The 22386-nt window shown below is 43.2% G+C and overlaps 1 protein-coding gene across 1 annotated transcript in view; it reads left to right on the top strand.

The window, feature by feature from the left end:
- The window catches only part of LOC124008692 (alpha-1,6-mannosylglycoprotein 6-beta-N-acetylglucosaminyltransferase A-like), a 140563-nt gene that overhangs the window by 31523 nt on the left and 86654 nt on the right, over positions 1-22386 (top strand). The window contains exon 4 of the mRNA XM_046320197.1: positions 21176-21252. Coding sequence (XP_046176153.1) covers positions 21176-21252 — 77 coding nt within the window. The remainder of the gene's footprint in view (positions 1-21175; positions 21253-22386) is intronic.

The following is a 22386-nucleotide window of genomic DNA, read 5'->3' as shown; positions in this document are numbered from 1 at the left end:
CAGTGTTTCCTTGTTTTGGGGGGCACAGTACTGCTCAGGGCCATTGGTGGTTTGCAGACAGCTGCACAAGCCTCCTTCAGATCCTAACATTTTTCTGTGACAAATAACATTACCCGTAGATAAAAACCCACACAATACATTCTGTCAACCTTCTTGTTTCGTTTTATTATGAGAACAATTTCCAGTAAGCTAAAGCAGAAAAGCCACATAGCATGAATACCTTTTTGAGTTCCTTTACCAGGATTCTATGCTATGACAATGCTATTCAGGCCTCGTTTTCACAAGTGTTTGTCTTTAGTGTAGATGTCCGTCTGCCATCATCTTTTTCCCGTGTTGGTGGGAAAGCATAGCATAACTACTTCTGTTGTCCTATATTATTACTATGTCTTCCAATCTATACTGAACTGAAATTCTCAACGCGACATGCAACAATTTTGAAGATTTTACAGTTCATATAAGGAAATCAGTCAGTTGAAATAAATTCATTAGGCCCACTCCCCCTCAGACGATCCCGCAGGTGAAGAAGCTTGTTGTGGAGGTCCTGGGATGGCGTGGTGACACGTGGTCTGCGGTTATGAGGCCGGTTGGACGTACTGACAAGTTCTCTAAAATGACATTGGAGGCGGCTTATGGTAGAGAAATTCACATTCAGTTCTCTGGCAATAACACTGGTGGACATTCCTGCAGTCATCATACCAATTACACTCTCCCTCCAAACTTGAGACATCTGTGGCATTGTTTTTTTCAGCTCATGAAACAGGACCAACACTTTACATGTTGCGTTTATATTTGTGTTCAGTGTATTTGATTCTATAAGCTCTGAACATCTTCTTACTCCACGTTACATTAGGGGGCTTGCCAGGCTCAAACGTGAGAGCATTTGACAGGGACAAATCACATTCCCCAACATTTTCAGTACATATGACAGATTTAGCAAGCAGGCTAGTTTCCATCTGTAGTCACTTCAAGGTCATCTTTAAGAAGTGAATCTGAGCGGTCCTCATCGGGTTGGCCTAAATAGCTGCCTGGGTCTCCTCTCCGTCCAGAGCCACTTGATGTGAGTTCTGAGGGAAAGGCCATCACTCGCCTGGTCTGAGCTTCTGATACCTGGCACATCCACTACACTGTCTGGCTGCCACCATTCAGCTCAGCTGGGCCAGAGACACGGAGGATCACAGAGGCTCTTAACAGCACAAGGATGGCTCAATCTTGATTTTCGATCAGCGGGAGAGGATTGATTCAGCCATACTCAGAACGGCCTTGGTGTGGACATTTTGTCTGTGCTTCATGTTGATGCAGCCATTCACCAAGCAGTGTGCGTTAGCTATCGCTCTGCTGAAATGCAATCATGCTGGTAGAGGGAGGAGGGGAAGGGGGGATGAAGGGGGGGATGTAAGAGGATGAAAAGCCAGGTGCTGGGCTCCTGGGATCTGGCTGGCTCTCTTCTAGTCTCCCCCTAGCTGGTTTCCGTTGATAGGTGTGGATGTAGCTTTTGCCTCGGCCACAAGTTGGGCCTTCTGTGTAATTTGTAACGAGTAGGCTGTTGTTTTTGAGACTGTGCTGGCCGTGAATGAGGACAGAACAGCCCTTTTCCGCATCAGAATGGCCCATCTCTTTGTCTTCTTAATCTATGTCATTGATTGCTTCAACCCCGTCCTAGGACAGTAGACTGCCAACAATGGACGGAGTGCTAAGGTTTCAGTGATGCCACACGGGACAATGACACCGCTGCCTCGCTGTGCACTGTAACCCTAATGCATCATGGCGCAGCTCAGGCAGGATTATAATACCGCTTACAATTTCATCTTGCAGACTTTGGCTGTCGCAGAGAATGCTTCTCTCTCTGAGGAAGGAATAAGGCACTAAAGTCATACATCATCAGAGTGCGCAGCTGAATACTGTATGCTGGAAAACACTCGGTTTGTTAGTTTTGATTCAAACGAAACCGCTATAAATTAAATACGAATACCAAAAGTGTTTTTGCATGGATTCCGCGAGGTGGCTGTACTACAGACACCTGTCGTCGACGTGGGAAAGACTCATTGTTATCTTTTCGTAAAAACAACTGGTTTCAGTAATGAGACGGGCTGGATACTAAGGAGATCCTGAGGGGATTCGATGAGTATCCACAGCTTTACGCTATGGAGGAACAACATACTCCATCGTGGAAATATCCGACTACCTCACAAAATAACTAGTGCTCTGGTTGGAAACCATGCAACACTGGAGAAGTTGTGTGAGGAGGTAGCAGGGCTGAGGAGTTTGGAGTTTAGGCAGAGTGAAATTCTCACGTTCCAAGGAGAGAACAAGGCACTCACAGCTAAGGTAAAAATCCACAATTCCAACATGGATTGTCTACTCAGGGAAAACAGGGTGATGAAGGAGTCACTACTAGGCATACAAAGTCGTAGCATGCGTGAAAATGTTTTTTTTCTGGGATTCCTGTGGACGCATCCAATAATCCAGAAGGCGCAATCTGCCTTGAAACTTCCTTTAGAGACTGTAAACAAGGTGGTTTTCCACCGAGTACACAGACTTTGAGCTCGGAGCGACAAGACCAAGGGTCCCCGACCGATCATCGCCAAATTTGAACACTACCAAAAAAAGGAGCTGATGAAAAGCAGGGGAAGGGACCAAATTTGGTCTCAATGACCAGACGGAGAAGGGTAATTGTGCCTTTCTCATTGTGGACAAACTCTTTATAGATGGGACAGCTATTCCCGAGACAGCTCCATAACACCATGGCTGTACTAAATTCTACAGGGACTTCAGGTTATGGAAAAAATGAAAGTTTGGAACTGTAAAACTATCAGAACACTATGAAGTGAATATGAACACACGTACTCAATTACATGCTCGCTCACACACACACACACACACACACACACACACACACACACACACACACACACACACACACACACACACACACACACACACACACACACACACACACACACACACACACACACACCTGATCTCGCTCTCTTCTCTCACTCTTTCTCTCATTTCTCTTCTCTCACCTCTCTCTATTGTCGAACTGTTTTATAATGTAATATGTTTCTTGTTTGTCTATCTTTTTTATGTATTTGTCTACAAGTTTATATGTTTGTTTGTTTACAACAAGCAAGGGGAAGATATCAGAATGGGGCATTGGGGAATAATAACATATTGTACGGAATACATAGTATCTCTATAGTAATGCAATGTCTCTTTCATGATCATGTGAAACGTCAATTGCTATAGAAATGCTGGGATGTGTTTTTCATTGACGTTAAAGGTAATTATGATGCAACTGACAGTGATACGATATGGATTACAGTTATCATCATGAATATTAAGGCTATACGCACTACATATAGACACTCAACCATGCAAATTGTCAGAGTTATGATTTATTTAACATTAGAGGTTTAGAAATCCAAGGCTTAAAAACAAAGGTGTCCATGTATGCTGATGACTCTAGTTTTATATTACGTCCACAAGCTAGATCCCTGCAATGTCTAATTATGATAAGTGTACAATATTACGTATTGGATCTGTTTAATAACATTAACATTTTACATTACCCTGCAGTTTGCCTATAAAATGGGCTGATGGTGAAGTAGACATACTTGGTATTAATATCACAAAATATATAAATAAGCTCTCAACAATGAATTTCAATAGAAAAAATATCCTATTTATGGAAGAATTTCCCCGATTAACTCCGTAGTCATATCTCAGCTGCCTACTCCTGATTAGTTTTTTAAATCATATGAGCAAAAACTATTATGCTTTATCTGGAACGCTAAACCAGACAAAATAAAACGTGCCTATCTATATAATGAATAGGAATTGGGTGGGTTGAGATGAGATGATTAAATATAAAAGCACTAAACCTCTCTCTAAAAGCTTCACATATTCAAAAGTTTTACTTGAACCCTAAATGGTTCTCAAGTAGATTACTAAGAAAAGCTCATCCATTGTTTAACTTCTTGACGCACCCATCCCGTTAGCGGGATCATTTTCGTCAACAACCGCTGAATTGCAGAGCGCCAAATTCAAATTAAATTACTAAAAATATTTAATTTTCATGAAATCACAAGTGCAATATAGCAAAACACAGCTTAGCTTGTTGTTAATCGCCTGGCATGTCAGATTTCAAAAATGCTTTTCGGCGAAAGCAAACCAAGCGTTTAGGTAAGGACATCTCTCTCAGTAGAGAAAATATTACAAACAGCTAGCAGCCAAGTAGATTAGTCACGAAAGTCAGAAAAGCCATAAATGAAATCACTTACCTTTGATGGTCTTCGGATGTTTGCACTCACGAGACTCCCAGTTACACAATAAATGTTCCTATTGTTCCATAAAGATTATTTTTATATCCAAAATACCTCCATTTGGTTGGCGCGTTATGTTCAGTAATCCACAGGCTCGAGCGGTCATGATGGGGCAGACGAAAATTCCAAATAGTATCCGTAAAGTTCGTAGAAACATGTGAAACTTAAAAAAAAAAAATCAATCCTCAGGTTGTTTTTACAATAAATACTCGATAATATTTCAACTGGACCGTAGCTTTTTCAATAGGAGAGAGAGAGAGAAAATGTCTGCTCCAAACTGTTGGCGCATGCAAAACTCTGCTGGCACCCAGCCATCCACTGACACGATGTAATCTTTCTCGCTCATTTTTCAGAATAAAAGGCTGAAACTATGTCTAAAGACTGTTCACACCATGTGCAAGCCACAGGGAAAGTAATCTGGTTGATATCCCTTTAAATGGAGGGAAGGCATGCAATGGAACAGGGAGCTTTCAAAATAGAAGCCACTTCCTGGTTTCGATTTTCATCAGGTTTTCGCCTGCAATATCAGTTCTGTTATACTCACATACAACATTTTGACAGTTTTGGAAACTTTAGAGTTTTCTATCCCAATCTGACAATTATATGCATATTCTGGGCCTGAGAAATAGGCAGTTTAATATGGGTACGTTTTTCATCCAAACATCAAAATATTGCCTCCTACACTCGAGGTTTAAATGATATTGTAAGTTGGAATGGTAGAGTTATGTCCCTCCTGGAGTTATCAGAATTGTGCGGGAAGGTCTGCTCAATCCAAGAGTAAAACCAATTGATTACAGAATTAGCCCAGAAATAGAGGAGGCAGGTGGCAGCGGGAGGAGGTAGGGAACTGGTCTGTCCAATATAAAGGAACAAAACTTGCGAAGGAATAAAAATAGCATAAATAGGAAAGTATACCAGTTTAATTTGAGAACCAGGATGTTGACAACTGTGCCATACAGATTGCAAAATAGTTGGGAAGAGATTTTTGATGTACCAATTCCATGGTACAGAGTGTACGGTACAGGATATAATGAGTTGATATATAAAACGATTCAAGACTTCGTGCTTTTCAGCCAAAAGTATTATATAGAATTCTTGCCACCAACAAAATGTTGAATATTTGGGGCATAAAATCAACGAAGCTCTGCAGATGTTGTTGTGAGGATACAGAATCAATAGACCATTTATTTAGGTATTGCCCACAGGGAGCCTGTTTCTAGTCTCCGGTTCAGGAAGGGCATTGATCTAAAATTGTCCCTACATATAGTACTGTTAGGAGATCTGGGGAGACCGGGTCAGTCAATTACTAATATACTATGTTTTTACAGCTAATGCCGGTTTGCCTGAGGCTGATAGCCGTGCAGGTGTTTGTACACATGCATATACGCAAACTCTCATTCAAATACACACATACACACACACACACATGTAATAGTGCCAGACATGCACTCAGCATATACAGTTCTCATTGCTGTTATGATTGGTTGCAATTGAAGTCTTTTTTTCCATTTTTTCCCCATTTTTTTTTTTATTGTTGTTTGCTGTTTCCTCTTTCTTTAGTTCAGTCTCTTGGTTGTTGGTGCATTGGGGGGTTCTTGGGGTGGGGAATGGAATTGAACCCTGGATGTCGCTCTGAATGGGAGTCATGTGGAGGACTGATGTAGTTGAGCAGCTTCACTGCAAGTATATTGTATGTTTCAGATATTCAATAAAAATCTAAATAAATAAAAAGGAATACTACGTTCCCTGAACAGCTGACTATCAAAGACACTCTGGGAATGTTGTCATTCAACATAACGTTTGCCTCTGACATAACATGGATGAGTCATTTTTGCCGTGTCAATGTATCCATTTCATAGACGTTGGTGAAGGTGTTGGGTCCAAAATGTTGGGCCAACCGTCTAGCCCTCCTTAAACCTAATGTGCTGAGATCTGGAGGTCTGCTTGTGGTGAGTGCAGAGGCTGTGTATTTTCCTCCGCTCTGTGTTCTTAGTCGATACTAATTAGGTGCTGAGAGATTCGGTCCACTCCAGAAACACTCATACATCACCCACTGATGGACACTGTCCAATCTGATGTCTCTCTCTTAAACAAATCAGTCCAGCTGATCACCTCCATGACTACACCCCAGCTTTCTGTGCATATAAAGACAGTAGGCACACTCCTATAGTTGTTGACTAGGTTTACTGTGTACAATGGAAACCCCAGACCTTCCAGTGCTAAGTATGTCTTGGCTCAGTGGTCAGGGCCAGGTAGGACAAGTATGTTGACCACTAAAGACCTCCCGGTTCAATGGCAGTAATAAGATTTGCTTGACAAAGAACGTCTCTACTGGGACACAGCTTCTGAGGCCTGTCAATTACAGGATCTCCAATGCACTTTCTCGCAGGTTGGTAATACTGTACTGTATTGGCAGTGTTGACTGCGTTACACCCTGACTAAAATCAATGTAGTGGTTAGAGCGTTGGACTAGTAACCGAAAGGTTGCAAGTTCGAATCCCCGAGCTGACAAGGTACAAATCTGTCATTCTGCCCCTGAACAGGCAGTTAACCCACTGTTCCTAGGCCGTCATTGAAAATAAGAATTTGTTCTTAACTGACTTGCCTAGTAAAATAAAGGTTAAAAAAAAAATACTGCTCGCTCGCGTGCCAACGAGTGTCTGCGTTGCCAAGGGCTAAAATAGAAGTCAGTTCTAAGTCCTACCCCTCCCATTGGTTTATAGAAGCAGATACCCACATGGGTATGACTAGAAATGATTCTTTTAACCGTTTTTGTGTGGATTAATTGTCGGAGTAGAGGACCTTGTGCATTTCCGGTAAAATAAAGCAATGTTTATACCCCAGGACAAATTAGCTAGCAAGTGCAAGCTAGCTAGCTAAATTGCCATAAATGTTTAATGCTATTCAACCTCTCCCCAAATTAATGTAATTGGTTCAGAGTTTGTATTGATATTTTTACCTGAGTGTCGTGATTGCGTTTGGTGTGGGGGGACAATTTTTTTTTATGCACGATGGCACACACACGCAACTGTTTTGGGTTCAGTGTTATGGCCTACACAGGCCCAAATATGAGTGAGTCCTATCGCATTCAAAAATGAACATTTTTCATCGGACGTTGACACAAAACCGCACAAACACGTTCTTCTAATATTTGTTTGAGTCCCAACCATGGATCATGCGGATATGGATGGTGTATTATATGTTTTGAGTTTGAGACTCGTGTGTGTGTGTGTGTGTGTGTGTGTGTGTGTGTGTGTGTGTGTGTGTGTGTGTGTGTGTGTGTCAAAAAACACTTCATAGCTTGGCGTATTGACTACCTGACATTGTGAGAGGCACTTCTTCACTGTAACACCTGACCTCTTTTCCATGAATACACGGTGTGACATGCTACACGGGTTGACATTTTGCAGGATGTGGCAGGAACATGTCTGGCAAGCCGTGCTAAGAGAGAGTCAGGCTCAGGAACTGACAGTGAGGACTGGGATTGGGCTGCCAGCTACTGAAGCCAGTGCTGTGTGTGGGTCTGTATCTGTGTCTGGTTGGGTTCAAACCCGGGTCTCCTGCAAACTTGTTATCTCTCTGAGGTAAAGCCTAGGCTTCCGGTCTCATCCAAATTGCAAACAAAGTTACTCATCGACCCACTTCTGTTACATGAACCACCGCCCTGTCACCAGCTTGTGAATAGTGACGGCTGCCTCGGTGCCGGTCACACCTCGTCTGCCACCCTGCTCAGGGCCACTCATAGAGATCAGCACTGACATTTCCAAGCTTTCACTGCAGAGTTGGGTTTTAGTCAATACGGTTTAGTGATTGCACGGTGAAATGTAAAGGCATTTGTACTTGGTAACCGACACCACACAGGGGTAGCCCAGAGAAAAGTATTTTGAACAAGGAGTAGGCTAGATAGCCTTGCTTTTTGAATATATTGCCCCACTACAAAGCAATCTTCCTATCTTAGGAGCCAGAAAGGACATTTGTATTCTGAATCGCTTCCATGAGCTATTGAATGTCCTTATCTCCTCTGGAACTGAGATAACACCTGCTCTGTGTTCCCCATTCACCTGCATGACAGCATGATGGAAAACATTAGAGGATGTTTTTGAGTGCCCTGCTGAACATTTCCAGGCTTTCCCTTGAACAGGCTGCTAACAGATCCAGTTGGAAACAACTCATGGCCTGCGTCCCAAATGGCACCCTTTTCTCTATATAGTGCACTACTGTGGGCCCAGGTCAAAAGTAGTACACTATATAGGGAATAGGGTGACATTGGGGTTGCAGCCCAGTAAGGCCTCTGCTTTGCATCAGTGCAGATTTGGCAAACCATTTGCAGTACAACGCGCCCCTGTCTAACTCACTTTTGTTAGCGCAATTATTGGAGGTCTCCCCATAGACACTTTTCATATGGAGTGCGGATGAGGATCTAATTGTAAACAAGGTGAGGTTGAGAAATGTGGCCACTTGCGGAGCTCACAAAGGAGGATACTGTATCATGCAGCGAAAGCGTGTTCTGCCTGGATGGGATGGAATTATGTATCTATGACTATGGATGGGATGTCGAGAACATCTGGAGCCAGCAGCCAGGCCTCAAACCAGGCCATGTGTGCCACTCAGCTTCACCTCTCTCTCTCTCTCTCTCTCTCTCTCTCTCTCTCTCTCTCTCTCTCTCTCTCTCTCTCTCTCTCTCTCTCTCTCTCTCTCTCTCTCTCTCTCTCTCTCTCTCCGTCTCCTTCGCTGGCATGTGTTCGACTGTTTGAGCCGTACAGAACGAGGCAGCCATATCCTGGGGGGATGGTAAAACAGAGCGCTGCACTGTATTAACTCCCCCGTAAAACTGATAGTTGCCTTTTGTTAGAACTAACAGTGGCTCTGTATACGTTCAGAGAGGATCAACATTAGCCTCATCTGGGTCCCTACATTCGTACAGCATGTGTTGTTGTCGAGACGGGCGCATCTGTTTCTACTCTGGTTTGCTGTGGTAGATTTGACTATTTTTCGTAATTCATCAATGCACTCTCCAACAACCCGCGTTTGGTCCCAGATCTTGTGCTCTCACTTAACGTGACAGGAATTGGCAAGGCCACACAAACTGATCTGGGACCTGACTAGTCTAACCTCGTTTGTATTGATTTGAATCAGGTAGTTGAGAATGTGCTGATATTTCTGTTGACAGGAGTCATAATGAGGGATACACTTAATCAAGCCTGATCCCTCTACAGTCAGTAACAAGGCGTGATTGTTTCGTGCTGGCTGTACACACTGTAACATGACATCATGCAGCCTTGGATAGGACCAATGTTTTCCTTGCATGGGTAATGCTATGCAAATATTGTAGCTACAGTATGAGACATTTGACTACAGGCTAGTTATACTGGTGCTAGCTAGTGTTGCTGGGTGTAGAGTGAAATTGCACTTAGATGCTGATCTTTTGTCAGTTTAACCTTTTTAGTGGAAAAAAATGTTAAGGTTAGGGTTGGGGGAGGAAATCTGATCCTTGATCTGTACCTATAGGAGAAACTTTACCCCAAAGAAGTACAAGAAGTCATGTGTTCCCCATCACAGTTCCGATATTTTATGGTCTTTTTTAAAACCAGTTTATGGACTACCTTTGTTTGAAGGCACAAAGTCACAGCAAGTAAAACACTTAGAGCTGTAAATGTAAAACTTCTCTTTTGCCCTCGATGCAAGGGGAAAAAATAGTTTATGATGCTGATATTACAGAACAACCTCTGGAAACATTGGCCTAGATTTAAATGAATAGAAGTGCAAATGGGCACACCTGATCTTGCACATTGCACCCTAGGGTGAAGTTTCCTCTAGGTACAGATCTTGGATCAGTTTCTCCTCCCCCAATCCTAACCTTAACCATCAGGGCCTAAATTAACTTTTTGGTCCACCAGCCACTGTGGCAAGTAGATTTAATAATCTACAGTTGAAGTTGGAAGTTTACATACACGTAGGTTGGAGTCATTAAAACTCTTTTTTTTCAACCACTCCACAAATTTCTTGTTAACAAGCTATAGTTTTGGCAAGTTTGTTAGGACATCTACTTTGTGCATGACACAAGTCATTTTTCCAACAATTGTTTGCAGAAAGATTATTTCACTCATTCACTGTATTACAATTCCAGTGGGTCAGAAGTTTACGTACACTAAGTTGACTGTTTGGAAAATTCCAGAAAATGATGTCATGGCTTTAGAAACTTCTGATAGGTCAATTGGAGGTGTACCTGTGGATGTATTTCAAAGCCTATACCTTCAAACTCAGTGCCTCTACTTGACATCATGGGAAAATCAAAAGAAATCAGCCAAGATCTCAACAAAAAAAATGTCATCCTTGGGAGCAATTTCCAAACGCCTGAAGGTTTAGTACACAAGAATAAACAATAGTATGCCTTAGTACGCAAGAATAAACACCATGGGATCACGCAGCCGTCATAACTCTCAGGAAGGAGTCGCGTTCTGTCTCCTCGAGATGAACGTACTTTGGTGCGAAAAGTGCAAATCAATCCTAGAACAACAGCAAAGGACCTTGTGAAGATGCTGGAAGAAACCAGTACAAAAGTATCTATATCCACAGTAAAAATTAGTCCTATATCGACATAAACTGAAATGCCGTTCAGCAAGGAAGAAGCCACTGCTCCAAAACCGCCATAAAAAAGGCAGACTATGGTTTGCAACTGCACATGGGGACAAAGATCGTACTTTTTGGAGAAATGTCCTCTGGTCTGATGAAACAAAAATAGAACTGTTTGGCCATAATGACCATTGTTATGTTTGGAGAAAAAAAGGGAAGGCCCGCAAGCTGAAGAACACCATCCCCACCGTGAAGAACGGGGTTGGTTTCATCATGTGTGGGGATGCTTTGCTGCAGGAGGGACTGGTGCACTTCACAAAATAGATGGCATCATGAGAGAGGGAAATTATGTGGATATATTGAAGCCAAATCTCAAGACATTAGCCAGGAAGTGAAAGCTTGGTCGCAAATGGGTCTTCTAAATGGACGATGACCCTAAGCATACTTCCAGAGTTGTGGCAAAATGGCTTAAGGACAACGAAGTCAAGGTATTGACCTCCATCCTATAGAAAATGTGTGGGCAGAACTGAAATAGCGTGTGTGAGCAAGGAGGCCTACAAACTTGACTCAGTTACACCAGCCCTGTCAGGAGGAATAGGCAAAAATTCAACCAACTTATTATGCATGTAAACTTCTGACCCACTGGGAATGTGATGAAAGAAATAAAAGCTTAAATAAATGATTCTCTCTACTATTATTCTGACATTTTACATTCTTAATATAAAGTGGTGATCCTAACTGACCTAAAACAGGGACTATTTACTATGTCAGTAATTGTGAAAAACTGAGTTTAAATGTATTTGGCTAAGGTGTATATAAGCTTCCGACTTCAACTGTACCAGCCACACAGATTTTTTTAACCAGCCCAAAATATTTTTGTGACTTTAAAAGTACACCAACAAAACATAACGGATCAGCGTACTTTGTAATATTTATTTTTAATAAATGTATAACTAGTAAGAAGTAACTCATCTAGTATATTGAATTTTTTTTATTATACCAAAATACACTACATGACCAAAAGTATGTGGACAACTGCTCATCGAACATCTCATTCCAAAGTCATGAGCATTAATATGGAGTTGGTCACCCCTTTTCTGCTATAACAGCCTCCACTCTTCTGGGAAGACATTCTGCTAGATGTTGAAACATTGCTGCAGAGACTTACTTCCATTTAGCCACAAGCATTAGTGAGGTCGGGCACTGATGTTGGGAGATTAGGCCTTGCTCGCAGTCGGTGTTCCAATTAATCCCAAAGGTGTTCAATGGGGTTGAGCTCTGGGCTCTTTGCAGGCCAGTCAAGTTCTTTCACACTGATCTCAACAAACCATTTCTGTGTGTACCTCGCTTTGTGCGCTGAAGCTGTTGTCATGCTGAAACAGGAAAGGGCCTTCCACAAAGTTGGAAGCACTGAATTGTCTAGAATGTCATTGTTTGTTGTAGCGTTGAGATTTCCCTTCACAGGAACTTAGGGGCCTATCCTGAACCATGAAAAAACAGCCCAGACTATTATTCCTACTCCACTAAACAGTACAGTAGGCACTATGCATTCGGGCAGGTAGCGTTCTCCTGGCGTCTGCCAAACCCAGATTCATCACTCCAGAGAACGTGTTTCCACTGCTCCAATGGCGGCGAGCTTTACACCACTCCAGCCGACACTTGGCATTGCTCATGCTGATCTTTGGCTTGGCTTGTGTGGGGCTGCTCATGGAGCTCCCGACGAACAATCAGGAACGTGTGTGGCAGAAATAGCTGAATCCACCACTTTTGTATATATGGTGTATCACAGAGGAGACAAAAATGTTCACCTGCCCCTTTTAAGTTTGCCTTGGTAGATCGACCTAAGTCCCGCGTTCACATTTTGAGATTGATTCTGACTGGTAGAAGCGTTTTTATTTTCTTCCCTAGCAGTTGAAACTCCAGCTTAGAAAAACATCCTAGCTTGTGAACAAAACAATGTAACTAGCCAAGAAACACAACAGCGTCCCACTTCAGTAGACTTTAGTTTCAAGTAAATTAGACAGACTTTTATGCCTGTTGCGCAGCGCTTCTAAAAATGTGTATTTCACACAACACCGCGCAGCCAGGCGGTGTTGTAGCTCAAAGAAGAATAAGCTATATAGGATTTGTAGTTCTTTGACTTTGTGCGGTTCATTTACCAGCTATCAAACGAAAAGGCAGAAATACTTTGAAAACAGCTTCTGCAGCATTTGTTTGACTATAAATGAGATAATTCTTGACTATTTATATTCACAAATGTGAGTGAAATGCTCGTCCTGACCACCCGTCAACGTGGCTGGTGAAATAGACAGTTCGCCCGACAATCCCAAAATCTACGCGCTGGTGTTACTTTTAGGTCCTGTTAACCATTAGTGGAGGAAATACAGAGTCTAAGAGAAACTTCAACCCAGACATTGATGCCTTTTGGATGAGGATTGGAAATGTAAGATCAAATTTGATTTGTCACATGCACAGAATACAACAGGCAAAATGCTTATTTTACAAGCTCTAAACCAACAATGCAGTTGAAGAAATAGAGTTAAGAAATGATTTATTAAATAAACAAAAGTAAAATATAAAAAGTATATATAAAGTAACACAATAAAATTACAATAACGAGGCTATATACCGGGGGGCCGGTACAGAGTCAATGTTATTCAAATGTTATTCAAATGCTATTCAAAGCCCTGTCCCTGACCTATCTGAATTCTCAGAAATGTTATCCTCACAATGGATTCTTCCCAGCATTGCGGCTTTGACTCATTAGTAAATATTACACAGCTCTTCTTAATTAATTTGAAACCGGGGAACGTTAGTCATGCTTGGGAGATGATGAGATGATAAATCAAGGCTTTTGGTTGCCACAGGGACTCTGGGAACCTTTGTTATTTACCCTGCCGCGAGACTGAAGTTCTGGGACTGGTTTCCCTAAATGATCTTAAGGCTAAGTTAATCATTAGAACTATTGAGCTCGAGGCTAAGTTCGCCGTTAGAGCCATTGAGGTCAATGAACGTAGCCTTAAGATGCTTTTGGGAAACCGGTCCCTGGTGAGAAGCCTGTAGCTGAGAACGGCACGAGTGCACACACACACACACACACACACACACACACACACACACACACACACACACACACACACACACACACACACACACACACACACACACACACACACACACACACACACACACACACACACACACACACACACACACACACACACACACACACTAGGATGTACATGTCGTTCTGTTCCTACGCTGTTGTGAGGTCCTGTAGGGAATAAAGACTGTTCTGGATGACTTCTCCAGACTAGAGTCAATCAACAGCAGCCATGCTGGCAGCCTCGCTCCAGGTGTGGGTGTGTGTGTTTTTCCTCCATGGAAAATCACCCCCTGCTTATGGTCATCATACAGCTTCTCCACTTCCACAACATCCCCTCAAAGGCCACACTAGAGTTCGACCGATTCCTCGGAATGGCCGATTTTAATAAGGGCCGATTTCAAGTTTACATAACAATCGTTAATTGGCATTTTTGGACACCGATTATGGCCGATTACTTTGCACACCACGAGGAGACTGCATGGCAGAATGACTACCTGTTATGCGAGTGCAGTAAGGAGCCATGGTTAGGTGCTAGCTAGCATTAAAGTTATAAAAAAACATTCAATCTTAACATAATCACTAGTTAACTACACATGGTTGATGATATTACTAGTTTATCTAGCTTGTCCAGTGTTGCATATAATCGATGCGGTGCCTGTTAATTTATCATCGAATCACAGCCTACTTCGCCAAACGGGTGATTTAACAAACGCATTCGTGAAAAAAGCACTGTCGTTGCACCAGTGTGTACCTAACCATAAACATCAATGCCTTTCTTAAAATCAATACACAAGTATATATTTTTAAACCTGCATATTTAGTTAATACTGCCTGCTAACATGAATTTGACCATATTAATGCCCTAAGGCGGGTATTTCTGTGTGTTATTATATTATAATTAAGTCTATGATTTGATAGAGCAGTCTGACTGAGCGGTGGTAGGCAGCAGCAGGCTCGTAAGCATTCATTCAAACAGCACTTTCCTGCACTTCGCAGTGCTGCAAGCATTGTGCTGTTTATGACTTCAAGCCTATCAACTCATGAGATTAGGCTGGCAATACTAAAGTACCTATTAGAACATCCAATGGTCAAAGGTATATGAAATACAAATGGTATAGAGAGAAATAGTCTTATAATAACTACAACCTAAAACTTCTTACCTGGGAATATTGAAGACTCATGTGAAAAGGAACCACCAGCTTTCATATGTTCTCATGTTCTGAGCAAGGAACTTAAATGTTAGCTTTCTTACATGGCACATATTGCACTTTTACTTTCTTTTCCGACACTTGTTTTTGCATTATTTAAACCAAATTGAACATGTTTCATTATTTATTTGAGACTAAATTGATTTATTGATGTATTAAGTTAAAATAAGGGTTCATTCAGTATTGTTGTAATTGTCAAATCATCCAATTAATTGGTATCTGCTTTTTTTGGTCCTCCAATAATCGGTATCAGTGTTGAAAAACTGACCTCTAGTCCACACAACTTTATTTTTGTGGAATTCCAGATTGTTTCCCCCCCTAACCCTTACCTTAAACCCCAAAACCCTAAACTTAACCCCAAAAACCTAAACCTTAAGCTTGAAATAGCATTTGACCAACTTCGACAACAACAAAAAGTCCCGGCTTTTTAAAAAAAGTTCTTGTTTTCCAACCTTGTCAGGACATTCGGGTGAATTGTTAGGACATTGGGGTCCTGATAATGTAGGAAAACACACACACACACACACACACACACACACACACACACACACACACACACACACACACACACACACACACACACACACACACACACACACACACACACACACACACACACACACCTCCTCCTGTCATCACACTGAGAGCCTACAACTGTTCTGTGGCTGAGAGGGCACTCTCCATTAGCTGCCTCTTGCTTAATTGATGAGGTGTTCAAAGATGTCTTCACTCGCACGGTAAAGTACACCCAAAGTCGGAGCTGTGGTCTTGATGGAACAGAAGCGTTGAAAGAGATGAAAAGCGGGGGGAAATCTATTTTTTATATCTTGCCATTATGGCGCTGGACCATGGTTGTGTCTGAAATTGCACCATATGTCATATATAGTGCACTACTTTTGACCAGGGGCCCTCAGGTCATAAGTAGAGCACGATATAGGGAATAGGGTGCCATTTTGGAGGTACCCCATGAATCTCTCCCACTCTAACGGTACCATTCATTGTTGAGTGGCTTCTTCCTTACGTAATGCTTCCAGAAGGCTTCGAATGTCAGGAGGTGGATGGTGATGAGCGCAGGACTGTGAGGAGAGGAATGAGTTTGAAGGGGGGCTGAAGAAGAGGAGCGGGTGTAACTTTAAGCTTGATGTATTTAGTCCCAAAGTCCATTTTGAGTTAACCCATGCTAGACCTGGGTTTAGCTTCGGGATCAACTCAGAGAAGCAGAATGACAAGGAAGAGAGAAATGCTTCCTCCCTCTTCCCACCTTGGACATACAGCACTACTACTGCTAGTAGCTGCTGCCTTGTCTGATTTTAGGCCTGTAAAATTCCAGAATCGTATTTTGTGATTGTCTGGATCTATTAACAGTTCCATCTGGATTTCGAGCAAAGTGTATAATAATGGAGAGAATGTTTGCAACTCCAGTCTGGTCGGATGACATTTTGTAAACCATAGAACTCCTCCTCAAGGACCTCCACTAGTACTGTGTCGTTGACTAGCACCCTCATGTTTCCTGCATTCTGTGGAAGTGGTCTTGCGCAATGCTGCTGATGGTGTCATCTTTCTATCATCGTCCTCGTCTTAGTTCTCTCTGTCCCTGTCACGTAGAGGTGTGGGTTAGGCCCGCGGAGGGCTTATCGGGGAACGCATTATCAGACGATTGGCTTTGCTTGACGTTAGCCTTCATTTCCCCTTCGTGCAGGAGAGGGATTTGGCTCTGTCTGCTATTGCGATAGACCATTCCTTTGCAGAGTTACGTTTCTAGCACAAGGGTCCTGCTATGAGGCACGTGTGTGTTGTGGTTGACCTCAAACCGGGGGTTTATACCAACAGACTAGGAGAATGGGTTCAAAGGACATTTCCTCACAGACCACCTACCCCCATGTGTCTTTGTCCATGTGTGTGCGGGTGTGTGTGTTTACTCAGTCGGGTAGCTCTGCTGGTACTTTCAGACACAGCCCCGTAATACCGTGTGCATGTTCCACAGAGCACTATTATGCAAGCCTTGCAGTTGCCGTGACCACAGCGCAGCATGTCAATCTAAATCCTAAACATCGCTGTGCGGGTTCATCAGACTAAAGATGCTCATCAGGCTTAAAGATGCTCTGTGGAGCACAGGATGTGGAAAGATCTCTTGTTAGGTTTAAATACCACCTCTCTGACATTTGATTATAATGCGGCTATATTTAGCCTGCCACTTGGCGATAGGCAGCTCTTTCTGCTTGATTAAAGCAGCAGCGACTTAAGGAGCCATGTTTTGTCACTGACACACTGGCTGGTGAGATCTCAGCCAGTCTCGGCTCATATCAGCTGGTCTCTTTCTTGTCAGGAGGGAGGGAGGGAGGGAGGGAGGGAGGGTGTGTGTGTGTGTGTGTGTGTGTGTGTGTGTGTGTGTGTGTGTGTATATGTGTGTGTGTGTATATATGTGTGTGTGTGTATATAGAAAATACTTTAATAATAATCTGTCTGCCTCCCCCTATTGTTCTCCTGCTCCTGTTGCCCTGGGAAACCGTGGCTAAACCTTAGGCCTTTTGTCTCAGGCTTGCCGTCTCATGACCACATGACTGTTGTCCATTTCTGCATTAATTTCACCTTTGTTTTAACCGGGAGTCATATTGATACCTTGGTCTCTTTTCCAGATTAGCACGGCAGAATACAGAAATACACACAGTAAATAGGAACATGCAACCAACTGCATAGCCTGCGGTGTCGCACACACTGGCTCAGGGTGTAGCGCTGGGCACGTGTGATTCCACTGCAGTTGGACTGCGCAGAATCACTGCTAGGGGCTACTCATTATGTGATGATTGATTCTGCGCATCGTCTTCGTTCAAACGGATCCCCTCAAACACGCCGATTGACTGTCTTCTTTCTCATCTCGCTCAAAGGCTTCTTCTAGCAGATAATGGCTGAAACGGGAGCAGCTTCAAAGGCATCTTTAGGTGGTTTGGACCCACTGGAAGTTGGTGAATAGCAGCGTTGAAGTGTCCGCTAGATGCTGATCTCGAGTCAGTTTTGCGTTTACCTCCCTATGGTTAATGCTAAGTTTGAGGGAGGGAAGCTCATCCTAGATCTGTACCTAGGTGGAACTTCACCCCGGAGCGTTCTCATTTGTCTACTGTATCCGCCACTATGCTGTCTATTATATAAATGATGTATTGCGCAGCCATTGTGAGTATGAAAACAACAAAGATATTAAAATAGACGAGAGGGCCGTGTCGCAGCATGTGCTCTTTACATTGAGGGTTATTAAGTCAAAGCGCTGTGCGAATTAAATTCATTTCAATCAGTGATTTTTCTTGGAGTAGAGACTATATATTATTATCAGAATGAGGTCCCCTCCCAGTAACTCACACACACACACACACACACACACACACACACACACACACACACACACACACACACACACACACACACACACACACACACACACACACACACACACACACACACACACACACACACACACACACACACACACACACACACACACACACACACACACACACACACACACACACTCCTGACGTGGTAGGATAGAATGGCTTTGTGTGCAGAGATCACATGACGTTCTGTTCAATAGAATTCTGATACATTTTCTTCTCTCTCACTGAAATCTCTTTGTTTCTTAGTGAATGCTACTCGGTACAGAAGGATGAATTGTCATTGGACTATGGGCCATAGAGTTTTAGTCTTTAGCCCAATCACGGCGGGCCTCATCAGAACTTGGCGTTTGGGCTGAGCCGACCCTGAAGGTTTCATAATTAATCTAGGACTGATCAATCGCTAGAGAACAAAGTGATGTATTGTCTAATATTTGGCTCTGTACAAGCCGCAGGACTTGTGGATGCACGATTTGGTCACTCAGCCTGCCTTTTGTTATTGGCAAGCTCCCCATGGGTCGCAAATGGTAAAGATCTTGCCTCTTCGTTATTGGCAAGCTCCCCATGGGTCGCAAATGGTAAAAATCCTGCCTCTTTGTTATTGGCAAGCTTCCCATGGGTCGCAAATGGTAAAAATCCTGCCTCTTTGTTATTGGCAAGCTCCCCATGGGTCGCAAATGGTAAAAATCCTGCCTCTTTGTTATTGGCAAGCTCCCTATGGGTTGCAAATGGTAAAAATCCTGCCTCTTTGTTATTGGCAAGCTCCCTATGGGTTGCAAATGGTAAAAATCCTGCCCCTTTTTTATTGGCAAGCTCCCCATGGGTCGCAAATGGTAAAGATCCTGCCTCTTTGTTATTGGCAAGCTCCCCATGGGTCGCAAATGGTAAAGATCCTGCCTCTTTGTTATTGGCAAGCTCCCCATGGGTCGCAAATGGTAAAAATCCTGCCTCTTTGTTATTGGCAAGCTCCCCATGGGTCGCAAATGGTAAAGATCCTGCCTCTTTGTTATTGGCAAGCTCCCCATGGGTCGCAAATGGTCAAAATCCTGAACCTCTTTGTTATTGGCAAGCTCCCCATGGGTCGCAAATGGTAAAAATCCTGCCTCTTTGTTATTGGCAAGCTCCCCATGGGTCGCAAATGGTAAAGATCCTGCCTCTTTGTTATTGGCAAGCTCCCCATGGGTCGCAAATGGTAAAAAGCCTGCCTCTTTTTTTTTCTCTATCCATTTTGTGCAGATGCTTTGCTCTTCAGAACAAATGTTCACAGAACAGGTAGTGACTGTTAAGAGATTTTTAACAGGACAAGACACGCAGTCTGCAAAGGTTCCCTTATTGTTATCGAACTCGTTTAAAGGTCAGAGCTGATACCTGTAGTTCACTCATGGCCAAGCCACAGGCCCCAATGGCAATATCCTCTTGTCAGTCCAAACTAAGTTTCCCTCGGACTGTGAGAGAGTACCAGCCTAATGGACAGGGCAATCACGACCATGGGCATGATGACAGCCTTTCAGACAGCGAGAAAATAAAGCCCTGACAGAGCCTCATCACCTCTGTCATGTTACAGCCATTTCTTTCATGGGACACCTTCCCCCAACCCTGGTGTTTTCATCCTCACAAGAACACGAGTGCGCTAAGGTTTTGCACTATATAGGAAACAGAGGGGCATTTTGGGACGCAATCAATCATTTTTCTTCTTTTTTTTTTTTTTTACCAAAAAAACGATTGAAACGAGTCATCTTTTATTTATGGGTGATGCCATCACATTTTCTTTATTGGAATGTGACTTTTCCCAGCACCCCGTTCCATTAACGCCTTTTAGTGCCGCCGACATATCTAAACTCCACCCATGTCTGTTGTCACGGTGTGAGGCTGGCAGAGAGCGAGCTTATCTGAACCTGCGTCAGTCGGCTGCATCCGGTATAGAAATCACCACTGTATGCCCGGCCAGGGGAGCAGCATAGCATAGCACAGCATAGCCTCACTGGCATCATGTATCTGTCGCGATGTCTGGCTGGCTGGCTGGATGGTACCATGTGGTCACACAAGTTACGCTACCTGTGCTTGTGCTATTGGGAGACAGCACACATCACATACATACATACATACATATGTTGTTTCAGTTCTGGGCCGTGTTCTGTCTCTTCCAAGTACCCTTCACCTCCCTGAGGGTACATGGAATTACAGACCCAGTGAAGTCATTGGTTGGTCTGAGCTTTTTGATGTGTAAACCCAAAGTGTGTGTGTGTGTGTGTGTGTATTTTTGTGTCATGCGCATACATGCCTGAGGCAGTGTGTATGTGCACAGGTGTGTGTTCATTTATGCCTGTGTATTGATCTCTCCGTGTCGTCTTAGTTTGTCAATTCCAGACCTGCACGGTTTGTTGATCCCTTCCTTTTTCTCTCCTCTCTTTTTCTCTCCTCTCTTTTTCTCTCCTCTCTTTTTCTCTCCTCTCTTTTTCTCTCCTCTCTTTTTCTCTCCTCTCTTTTTCTCTCCTCTCTTTTTCTCTCCTCTTTTTTCTCTCTCTTTCTCTCCTCTCTTTCTCTCCTCTCTTTTTCTCCTCTCTCTCTCCTCTCTTTCCTCAGATCTGCTGAACGGCGCTCAGGAGAAATGTGAGCTTCCCCCCATGGACGGCTTCCCTCACTGTGAGGGCAAAGTCAAGGTCAGTGACATACACACGCACACAGTCACACACGCACACAGTCACGCGCGCACACAGTCACACACGCACACAGTCACGCGCGCACACACACACACAGACACACACAGACAGTAACCACCAGCAGCAGCAGTAATCACAGCCCTCCAGCCCCAGGCTAGAGTCTGCCCGGAGCAGATACCGTCATATCATAAAGGCCATCTGCTCTGTGTGCTGCTCCCAAGCCTCCGCTGGCACCAAGGAAAGGCAGGCATGGCTAGCCGATCACCATTTTTAAAAGAGACAAAACAGGGCTCAAACAGGCTCCCTAGCGGAAACAGATGAGCTGTTTTGTCCTATTTAGCTTCCCTTTGTCTCAAATGTCTATCTCCTTTCTCTTTTTTTAAATGGGATTATTTCAACCACATTAAATCTCAAGTGTTTCATTGAGGTTAAATCAGAATGCAGCTTTTCAGTGTATTATGTTGCGCGTGACCTAAATGTTTCTGCTGACTAAACTGTTGGCTCGTAAAATAACTTCAGACAGTTTCTTTTATTCCTCTGGCGTTTTTATGGATATGGTGGAAATCCCAGCTGTCACAGTGCTATATAATACTGTACATGGTACAAACTTCCTATTGGCATCCTTTTCCTTCCTGTTATTGTGCTCTGATGGATGGAATAATTATTATTAGAATAATCTTTCTCAAGGTTTTCAGCGGGAACAAAAGACATATTGAAGACTTCTTGCTCCTTCCCATTACAATATACTTCGGAATTCATAAACCCCTGTCGAATACCTTTTCAAGTCAATTAGCTGCACGTGATGTTTTCATCTGCCTTGCGTGACCATGATTCCATGGGACTTACTTGGGTGGCTGTCAATCTTAGTGGAATTAGTTAGGGCAGTCTCATATAAACCTACACCGACTCTGCATAGCCTAGTCATTCAAAAACAATGGGATGGAAATCGGATAGAAAAATCTGATGGAAATTGCAGTGATGGAAAGAGGCAATGGCAGGCTACGTCCCAAATGGCAGCCTATTCCCTATGTCGTGCACTACTTTTGACAAGGGCCCATAATGAATAGGGTGTCATTTGAGACTCAGCCTTAATGTGTCAGTGTTGGAGTGGAACACCATTATTCCTAACCCAGA

Source organism: Oncorhynchus gorbuscha, linkage group LG21 (assembly GCF_021184085.1).
Source record: "Oncorhynchus gorbuscha isolate QuinsamMale2020 ecotype Even-year linkage group LG21, OgorEven_v1.0, whole genome shotgun sequence".
Taxonomy (NCBI): Eukaryota; Metazoa; Chordata; class Actinopteri; order Salmoniformes; family Salmonidae; genus Oncorhynchus; species Oncorhynchus gorbuscha.
The sequence above is the reverse complement of the archived record's forward strand: the minus strand, read 5'-3'. Positions and strand labels throughout refer to the sequence as shown.